The 10,945-nt window shown below is 28.3% G+C and overlaps 1 protein-coding gene across 2 annotated transcripts; it reads right to left on the bottom strand.

The window, feature by feature from the left end:
* Positions 1 to 264: 264 nt before the first annotated feature.
* On the bottom strand, positions 265 to 8,670 carry LOC114274421 (vacuolar cation/proton exchanger 3). 2 transcript variants are annotated; one of them, XM_028216341.2, is made up of 12 exons: positions 8,314 to 8,670; positions 5,837 to 5,904; positions 5,563 to 5,591; positions 4,628 to 4,824; positions 3,815 to 4,027; positions 3,509 to 3,640; positions 3,101 to 3,217; positions 2,899 to 2,952; positions 2,677 to 2,793; positions 2,484 to 2,574; positions 1,954 to 2,023; positions 265 to 651 (listed from the first exon to the last, which is right to left on the bottom strand). In XM_028216341.2, the coding sequence occupies exons 1-11, from the start codon at positions 8,575 to 8,577 to the stop codon at positions 1,977 to 1,979; spliced, it is 1,329 nt and encodes a 442-aa protein (XP_028072142.2). In that variant the 5' UTR covers positions 8,578 to 8,670; the 3' UTR covers positions 265 to 651; positions 1,954 to 1,976. The 2 variants fall into 2 exon arrangements, with proteins under 2 accessions (XP_028072142.2, XP_028072141.2); XM_028216340.2 differs by having other exon boundaries at positions 265 to 648.
* Between the last annotated feature and the right edge of the window lie 2,275 nt (positions 8,671 to 10,945).

Below are 10,945 nucleotides of genomic sequence, written 5' to 3'. Positions count from 1 at the left end.
CAACCAGCTTATGATCCAGATCTTGCTCAATTGTATCATGTTGTATTTTTATATATATATTTTAAGATATAATTCATCTCGTTTATTTGTCTTTGATAAATTGTGCAAAGGCATGTAGAGCAATACAGATGATTTTGGCATGAAACGTGATTAGATGTATAAAATGATTGCATCCAAGCTATATTTTATGTTTAGATGGTCGAAATTTCATTTCAATTCGGTTTATTTATAACCAAGACGTGCTTAAATATAAGAAATATCGAGTTAAAAAAAAAAACAAAAAAAACTTGAACATTTTATTGATTATTGAACTGTGGAAGCAAGCTTAACAACTTTGCTGCCACCACTTTTACAAACAGAATAAAAAAATAAAAACAAAAATCAAAGAACCTATGCATGAAATAAGCATCAATGGTACCAATTGAGCTTTATGGAAAATCCAAATCAAAGAATAACAAATGCATATCCAATCAGTTGAACATCCTCCTCGTCACTTGATACTAGCCACTCACTCCAAAAGGCAGCTCATAGTTATTACATAAATTTTATTAGGCTAGCTACATGATCATATGTAGCGGTCGAGCCAAGCACTTGATAGATAGGTGAACAAAATCTCCTTCTCTGATTGACTTTTTTCACTGGAGTCCACTGCTTTAAAGTAACCAATCAAAGAATAATATTATCTTCAAGATTTATGTCAAAGGGCATTTTATTAAGACAATGAAACAGATAGCTCCAGTCCAGTTTGATTGTGAAGTGGGTGAATAAAATAATGGACGAATTACAATAACAGTCCCTATAATTTAGGGTTTGTGTCACTTGAATCTTGAATTTTGAATTTTATTTCAAATAATGACAATTGAAGATACCATTACTTAGTTTTAAGGGCAAAATCGTTAATCTGAAAAAATATAAATTAATTTGACAAAAATAAATGTCAAAAAAAATATTTTAGAAATTTTAAAAATTGTTTCTACCCACCAAAGATAAAATTATGTAAAATTGATAAATATTTTATGCATGTATTTATTTATTTATTTTACCAAATTAATTTTTATTATGTGTTTGAATGATTATTATGTAATGTGTGGTTGTTAGGCTTTTAATGTGTAATCAATATATTTAATATATGAAACATTTTTAGTTTTAGATTTTTTGATTTAATGGATTGGTTTAATAATGATATCAAAGTTGCCGCCATATTTGAGTTTAAAAAAAATAAAACTAATTTAATGAAAATAAAAACAACCATCCATTACATTATCATCATCCAAATATATAATGAAAATTAATTTGATAAAAAAATAATAAGATTTATCAATTTTACATAATTTTTTCTTTAGTGGATAGAAATAATTTTTAAAAATTCAAAAAAAAAAATTGACATTTATTTTAGTCAAATTAGTTTATTTTATCAAATTGACGAATGTGCCATTGAAATTGAGTAATGGTATCTTCAATTGCTTAATTTAAAATAAAATTTAAAATTTAAGATCAAATGTGTCACAATTAAAAAATCAGAGATCAAAATGATACAAATTCCAAACTAGAGTAACCTTTAGTGGAATTGGGCCTAAAATAATTTTTTAAGATATACATTGAGAGGGCTTTATCAAGGGAAAGAAATGGGTCAGCCTGTTTAGTTAAGCTTCGTTTAGTAGGGTTAGACTTTCAAAATTTAAGAAATTTTTACATGTACTTTTTTTTTTTTTTTCTGCACTTCGAAAAGAAAACATAATTCTATACATAAACAAGCTATCAATTTGGGGAGATTTTTTTTTTTTAAATGAAGAGAAGAAAGAAGATGCTATGAAAGATTAGGGGAGCCTAAATGAAATTTCAAAGAGGGTAAATTGAAAAGGTTTTCCAAAAGTATAGGTTGAATAGTAATTTTACAAGATTTGAGGTTTGAGGTGCTGCATTTATATGTCTCTAACATTTGAGTTAACTTACCTAGCTCTCGCTCTGAAGATTCCTCAAGTTGATGACTTTTGAACTCCCAAGTTGATGAGATTTGCTTGGTCTGGAGGACACATTGAAGGAAAATAAGGATATGACTTAATGTCAAATCATAATATATGTTTCTAAAAAAAATAAAGTCATGGATTAGAATTCAGACATATAAATTTACCTAAAAAAAATAATATCAGATTTAGATTCAATTCTTGTATAGTGAAACTCACACTTAAAAAGAATCTCAACCAAATATTACTCTCGTTTTTTAGTATTTTTCTAGGCATAGGATCATTTGTCTCACTCTCTGTCTCATTCTCTGTCTCATACTCTTTTAACTATTGATTTTGGTGACATGATAATATGTGATAAATATAAGACAGAAGATAAAACAAAATGAAACAAATGATCTTTACTATTTTTTTGTGCACGAATTCTGGTGATAAAAAAATTATACAAAGAAGAAAAAAAGAAAAAAAGAAAAAGAGTTTCAATGTAAAACCTAAAATATATCACAATTAAGTACTTACTTAGAGGTGTTTGACAAACAAAAAAACATGCTGCAATAACAATGTAGCACAGCAAAAGAACCAATCCTTTCATGTAGTGAGAAGTTCCATCCTAAAACATTAACATTAATAAGACAATATGTTAATTTACAAAATTGACTGGTAAATAAAAACACAATTTTTTTTACTTTGAAAATAAAAAATGAGATCTTACTTGTAAAGTGAAGGCTGTGATTATAATCGCAAGAGCAAGAGAGCCGGTTTCAAGAAGATTGAAATCAAGATCCATCTTGATCCCAATTATCCAAGCAACAATCACACTTAATGGAACCTAATTTTTATTTAAACAACAATATATAAGAACAATTCTCAAACTAAATCTTTGATCAAGAACTATATATACCATTTTTGGTTCGGATTCATTACAAATGCTTACCACAAACACTGCAATTTGTGTTGCAGATCCTAAAGCAACCCCCAAAGTTATATCCTGCATTATTAGCAAAAACAAAAACAAAAACAAAATAAAAAAAACTGTAATTAGCACAACCAAATTACTCCCCCCCCCCCCCAAAAAAAAATAAAAATAAAAATTAAAGATTAAAAAGAAAAAAGAGGGCGGTTAATGCATCACTGACCAATTTGTTTTTAAAGGCAAATATGATCGCTCCAGCGTGTTCGGCAGCATTTCCAACAATTGGCAACAAGATTATGCTGATGAAGCTGACAGAGATTCCCCAAGATGCTGATGCATCCTTTTAAAAAAAAGAAAAAAAAGTCATTAATTTAGTTTAATTTATCAAAAAATGTTAGACTTTAAGAATAGCCTCCTACAAGAGATTGGTTGTTTGAATGCCAAGAAATGAAACCATTTTGCTTTGTTTTACATGACATTGGTGGCACAAAACCATCCTCAACTTTGAATAGAATAAATTGAAGGAAATGAATTCATTTAAATGAAGTATGTTCAAAATGTAACAAAAAAGACAATTCAGTGCACAAGACTCTTGTTAATGCAGAAACTGAGCATGTTAAAACTCATTTACCTCAATTGTGCCCACGACGTACTCAGACAATAAAGCTATGACAGCAGTCATGCCAACTAACCAAGCAAACCCTCCCCAGAATCCGATCACTGGAGCTTCTTCTGCAGTCACATCATCACCTTGTTCTTCTTCCTGCTCATGCGCATTTTATTATTAGCTTTTTACTATTTTTCTTAAATTAGAGCATATGGTTGGTTCAAATGATAATGTTAATTATAAATGTATCCTAGTTGGAATGTAAAAAAGTTTTAAAAAATAACTTTTTTAGCTATTGCCAAACAAAGTCTTAAGGATAATCAATTTTACCTCCTTGGCTTCGAACATTTGCCGATGAGTCCACAACTGGAACACAAGGTAAGCAAAGTAGACAACAAGCATTACAATGCTGCTTGCTCTTGACAACTCAAGTGTTGGTTTTGCAGTCTCGGCTTCTGATTTCCCAGCATATCGGAACATCAAGGGCAGCATGTGGCACAGAAGAGCCAGCAACAACAGCAGGGAATTCACATCTGCTTGTTTCTGTTGAATAATACAATGAATGAATTACATAACAAGAGTTACAAAATATATACTTTTTGGGCTATTGACAATTTGCACCCTGAAAGATGCTCAAATGTATAATTGATATATTGAAAGATCAATTGAAACAAATTATTTCATGAACTTCAAAAGTGCAAATTGACCCCCCAAAGATCAAATTGGATCAAATTGCCTCCTGGATTTTTAATCACTTTTAGAAATTTCCCTCTAAACTACTTGCTCTTTTAGGGAGTAAAATGTACTTTTTTGAAGATCTTTCAGGTGGCAAGTTACAATTTTGAACATCTTTTCAAGGGTAATTTGCTCAGAAAAGATGTTTTGGGGAGCCAATTTGACTTTTAAACATCTTTGTAGGGAATAATTTGCTCAAAAAGATACTTTAAAAGGGCGAATTGCGCTTTTAAACATCTTTCTAGTGGCAAGTTGCATTGTGGAATATCTATTTAGTGGGAAATTTGCTCAAAAATATTTTTTTAGCTAGTCAGTTGCACTACTGAACATCTTTTAATGGATAATTGGCTTAAACTGTTTTTAAAAAAACCCTAATTTTATTTATTTAATTTTTAGAGTTATACTTACTCTGTCAAATTTTTGTTCCTTCATAAGGTTAGCAAGGCCACCACAGAAGAGAGAGGTGCCAAGAACCAAGAGAAGGTTGGAGAGAATGGAACCCAAGAGAGAGTACTTCACCACTTCTATTTTATGTTGGGTGAGAGCAAGTATTGCTATTATTAGCTCTGTTGCATTTCCACATGTTGCATTTAGAAGTCCTCCCACTGCAACAACCACCCAAAGTAATGTCAAATGAAATTTCACTACATTGAACAATGCTCTTGTATGGTTTGTTTGAAGAATGAGCTACAAATCAAGTTTATCATCTTAAAGGGAATATTTGGTTGTGATAAATTTAACTTACTAATTTGCTAATATCATACCGAGTTCAAAGAGGGGGAGGGTGGAATTAAATAATTGTATAATGTGAGAAATCAGTATATGTTACAATAAAATGTTATTGGAAGTAATAAGCGATACATATTAAAAATTGAGTAATATGGACGTTAATTTTTTTTAATTATTAAAAAATTCTCTTAAAAAAAATTAAAATTAACAATGCACGTGCAAATCAAATGAAAATTGTGCATCTTTTGAGCAAACTGAGAATGAAAGTTTTCATTTGTTATAGAACAATAACTTATTATTGAAACAACGGTATTATATTCACACAATTTATGTCCTTCGGAATTTCTCAAATGAGGTGGCAAGATATAAAACATGTAAGAAAAATTTTGAGAAAGCATTAGAGCGTGGGTAAACTTTTTAAATTTTATTTGCCATATCATTCAAGGAATTTGGAGAGAGAAATTATATGAATAAATTATTTTTCTTATTCAAAATATAAATAATAAAATTATTCCTCTCTCCAATAATTTAAAACTTTTAGATGAGATGGGTTTTCAATATTTTAATATGATATCAACCCAGTAGTTAAAAATATTAAATTTGCAAGGAATTACCTGTAGGACCAGTGTAATAAGCAATTTGCCTGACATAATTGATAACAAAAACACAAGAGACAAACAATAAAAAATATGGCATCAGTTACCGAGTAAGTATTTATTAATTACACAGCATTGAAAGAACAACAAAAACTTGTGTTTTGTGTTATGAATTTGAATAGGACATTTGAAAAAGGAAATAAAAAAACATGTATGAAATGAAAATGAAATATAAATTTCGATTTAAATTCTTGATCAAAACACAACTTATTAACCTATTAGAAACACTTACTCTGTGAGGAAGCTGACACGTTCCGCTAATGGGGTTAATCCAAGTAAGCTCAATGCAAAAACCCATGGCTGTTGTTTTCGGCAGAAACAAACAATGCATAAGTAATATTTATATTATCGGTCAATGTAAAGGAATATTACAAATTAATTGTTTGTCAATTGCATTTTTTTTTCCCAGTAGGAATGAATACTAGAAGGAAAACTATATCAAGCCCAGTGACGGAGAAAGAAAACTAAATCAGAAGGGACATTTATTAATTATAACTTTAATTTTTTTCTATAACCAACAATAAGAAGATAATAATAATTTTTGAATTAATATTAAGTACAAAAACTTAAATAAATTATTATAAAAATATTTTACATAAAATTTTACAATTAACTTCAAGTAAAATCGAAAAAAAGTATACGTATAACTAGTATATCATGAATAATGTGAAAAAGTCATATATTTAAGTTTTAAAATAAATTATATAATAGTAAGATAAACTAAATTTTTACAAAATTTGAGTAAAAATTTCATATAATAGTGATATTACGTTACCATTGACATATGATATCACCAACCAATAATAAAACAACATATGAAGGGTGAGTTTTACATGCAAATATAACTAACATTTTAGTAACTTTTACATATATATAGTGAGATTAATTATATTTACATATCAATAATTGAGACTTTTTCACAAAATTTTCATATATAAAAATATAATTTGTTGTAGTCCTTTCATTTTTAATAAAACAATCACTATTGTTTTTATAAATTTAGAAATGTCATTGACATTTTATTCTGAATATTATTTTTGTTTAAAATTTTATTTATATATATATGTAAAAATAAAAAAATTATAAATCCAAAACCGAGGGCGGCACATGACCCCTTGGCCTCCATGTGGCTCCGCCACTAATCGTCTAGCAATGAGATGAACCTGAGTATCACTAATATGGTTGATACCTTGGTGAATATTTATCGCAAGCTTAAAATCCAATGTGTATAAATTTTTAAAAAATGAAGAAATTGTGGATACCGTTTTCAAAAATTTGATAAAAACAAATAAAAACCATCTCAAAAGTTGAGATGTCATCAGGTCAAAAAAAAAAAAAAAAAAAAAAAAAAGGGCAAAAAAATTCAATTGTGAAAATTGTAGATACCCTTTTCAAACATTTGACACCAAAAAAAAAAAAAAAAAAAAAACAAACAAACAATACCCTTCTCAACACGGTTGAACAATGAACGATTTTCTATTCTCAAACAAAATAAATAAAATGAACCATTTTCTATTTTCAAATTTATTTATTCCTTATTTTAAAATATTCACAACTACTAAATTAGGAAAGAGTCTTGAGTTATAAGAATTTGGAAAACATAATAATCACCTTGTTTGGTTTTCAATTTTCCAAAACACTTTTCAGAAAATTCTACTTTCTTATTTTTTGTGTTTTTTTTTTATTTTTACTGAATTTTTTTAATATTTTAAGCAATTTTTTTACTTTTTAGACACACCTAACATAAATACACCTAAAAAGTAAAAAAATTGTAAAAAAAATCTTTTAAAAATTCACTAAATACCAAAAATACCAAAAAAAAAAACAAGAATTCAGTACATTTTCGTATTTTTATGTATTTATTAATTTTTTAAAATATTTTTTCACAAATTTTTTACTTTTTAGATACATTTAAGTAAGGTACATCTAAAAAAGTAAAAAAAATGTTTAAAATTTTAAAAATATTCACTAAAAACAAAAAAACACAAAAACTAAAAAAGTCAGTTTTCAAAAAACTTAATCCAGAAAACTCAAACCAAACACAGTGAATATAACTTATTTCATTATTCTTTCTAGTACAATACTTTTGTAGATTTTGCTTCGTTTATTATTGAGTTCAGTTTTAATTTAGATTTATTCAGTAAAATAAAATTTCAAATAAAAGAAATAAACATCATTAATTAAGAATAATGAGTCTTAATGTCACGTTACCGACGACCTCGTTTCAAAAAAATACGTTGTGTGAGGACTTTACCAGGGCTAACTAATAAAAAACTTAGATTCAGAAATGATCTTAGACGGGTAATGCTAAGGATACTAAATTTTCTACTAAATGACCAAATGTCGTACATAGGTATGGGGTCCACACTTTTATATATCTCACACTCATGTGAAACATTTGATCATTCATTTAGTAGAAAATTTGAGACTTATAACATTTTCCGATCTTAGAAACCAATCACATTTTGGGAAAAATCTCAATATCGTATTTACTTATACGTTGGTATCGCAGAAAAAGCCAGGGATCAACAGGTCAGGTTTTATCACAATTATCTGAAATGCATTGGATACTGAAAATGTTTAGAACAAATTGACATAAAAATTAAGGAAAAATATTTTATAACTCAATTACCATTGCTTTCATATTTGTAGTAAAATTTCACTGTTTTATAAGCAAAACCCTAATAATGCCAAACAAGAAAAACTCACTCTTCCAAACCCATAACACTCTGCAACAACAGCCAGTGGAATGGCAGGGAAGAGAACTGAGAGCTTAGTTCCCAAAATAACCTCTTGAAGATTAGCCAAACACAGCCTAACAATCCCACAAGGCACTTTAGAAACCAGGGACAAATCGGATTTTTTACGCAGCGACGACGACGACATGTTGTGAGCCGTCCGACCATGCCTCAGCTCCTTGCTCAACCCTTTGATGTTGCCGTTTTCCATTATCCATGGTTCCGTTAAGGCCATGTTTGGCTTGCCACAAATTTAGAAAAACAGAATTAATTGTTTTGTAAAACACGCACAACACAATATGACAATAGCAAAAACAAAGTGAGTGTAGTTTGATACACGCATTGTAGACTGTTATAAATAGGATGTGATTCATTGCTTGAATCTTCCACGAAGCTTCGTAATTTGTTTCACTGTGGATTTTTTGCATGGGCATACACGTGGCAATTTAGTCTTTTAGTTTTTTTTTTTTTTTGGAGTGAATTGTCTGATTTTTTTTTTTGGTTGTCTAATTTGAACTTTCTAGTGATTTTTATACAGGATTTGTAATTCAGAAATTCCAAAAAAAAAAAAAAAAAATTTAATGTCTAGAATATAAGGAAAATTACACCTAGTGAGACAGGGAAAAAAAAAAAAATTACACAAATATGAATGGGTGTAAGTTACACTTGTACCATCGCAGCTATTTCACTTGCACCTCATCACGGAATTACTTGCACCTCACATGTTTTTGTAATTTTTTTTTCTGTCCCACTATATTATAATTTTCCCTAGAATATAAATGTATGATATAAATTTGATCTAACTCATTTCAAATTGTTCCTTGAGAATTAGGTATTTTAATTAATTTTTTGACTTTTTACGAAAAGTCAGATAGAAAATAAAGAGTGATATTACAACTTATGGTGACTTTTTGACTATTTTACTCTCTTTACAAACAAGGCCTTAACTAGAATGAAAATCAAAATGAAATAAAATATTAATTTCTTAGCTTCCTTATGAATCATTCACTTACAATGATAGAAAATTATTTCATTTATAATGTATTTTTTTATATCATTTTTTGAATGAATCAAACATGAGAAAGAAGATTTTAATTGAATAATTATACTATTCTATTTTCATTCCAATAAAATAAACAACACCTAAGTATTTTTTTGAGATTGTTTGTGATTTTTGTTTTTTGCTTGTCATTGCATATATGTAGAGTTTGATTTTTAAAGGGGGAAAATGAGAGTCTTCTGTCTCAAAAAGTTTTTATTTTTCAATCTCATTTCATTTAATACCGTTTAATTATCTATCAAGATTTTTTTACTTCAAAAATTTAACATGATTTGACAATTATAAATGAACAAAAAAGCTACTGTCACAAACATAAGAGTTCATAATTTTTTGGGTGAGATGTTTGTGTGGTAGAGATTAAATTGATATAGTATAAATTTAAATATATAGTAAATCTAAATCACAAATTGAATAAATTCAGAATAAAATTTTATGGGATTATAGTATTACTCAAATGAATTGAAATAGAAAGACAGAGGACAAACAACTTTCGGGACACAAAATTCAAGTTGGAGAGGAGAGTTAGGGATATTTATGAATATAATAACTGATCTACATTTAGTGATAGATTTCCATTTTGAATGAAATTGAATATCTGAGTTATTGCAATCTTGTTTATGTTTCTATTTTCACTTTTAACATTTGAAATGTTACAAGTTAGCATTTATACAAAGGATAGTGATTATATATGGGTTCCGGGGTGGTTTGAAATTTGCTTATTTAGTAATTTTTTTATGAAAAAATATGTAGAAAAGTAAAGAAATAATGTAATAACTTGTGACATATAAACTGCTTATTTAGATTGTTGTCAAGCCACCCGTAAATGTTACAAGTTAGCATTTTAAAAAATGTTCACAGTTTGTGTTTATATTATAAATTTGAAAATTATAGCATTCTAATTCTCATATTTTATAATTTAAATATTTTTTGTGCTTTTTTTTTTTAAACATAGGTAACATTACTAACACTGACAATAATTTATTATCAATTTTTACAAAATTTATTAATTTGTATAATATTAGGTAAATGACACTTACCTTCCCTGAGGTTTCTAACAATTATAGGAACCTCTCTTGAAATTTTAAAAATTATATTGACCTCCCTTATTTTAGTTTTTTTTTATTATTTTAATCGGCAAAAAGAAACTTTATTAAATAAGAATCAATGATAAATCTTTACATCAAACATCAATAAAGAACAAAACCAAGTAGGTGCTATAAGCATCAAAGTGAAGGCCATTCATCCCAATTAGGTTGGCACAAAAGGACTCACCCAATCATATGCAGCACCTACAAAATAAGGATGAGGAGGAATCAACCAAACAGAAAACAAAACAACAGCTACCAGAAAAACAACCAGCTAGCAACCCTTAATAGCTTTGATCCTAAACACCAAGCCAGAAACAGAGTAACTCACCCATTTGACATGGTATTTAACCCATAAGGCTATATGTATTAATATAGATTCACACAAACCTTCCCAATTAACACCAAGACCAGCAAACTTGCACCCATTTTTAGCCTTCCATAAGTTCCATATCATA

Source organism: Camellia sinensis, chromosome 10 (assembly GCF_055761805.1).
Source record: "Camellia sinensis isolate YWXY chromosome 10, ASM5576180v1, whole genome shotgun sequence".
Lineage (NCBI taxonomy): Eukaryota > Viridiplantae > Streptophyta > Magnoliopsida > Ericales > Theaceae > Camellia > Camellia sinensis.
The sequence above is the reverse complement of the archived record's forward strand: the minus strand, read 5'-3'. Positions and strand labels throughout refer to the sequence as shown.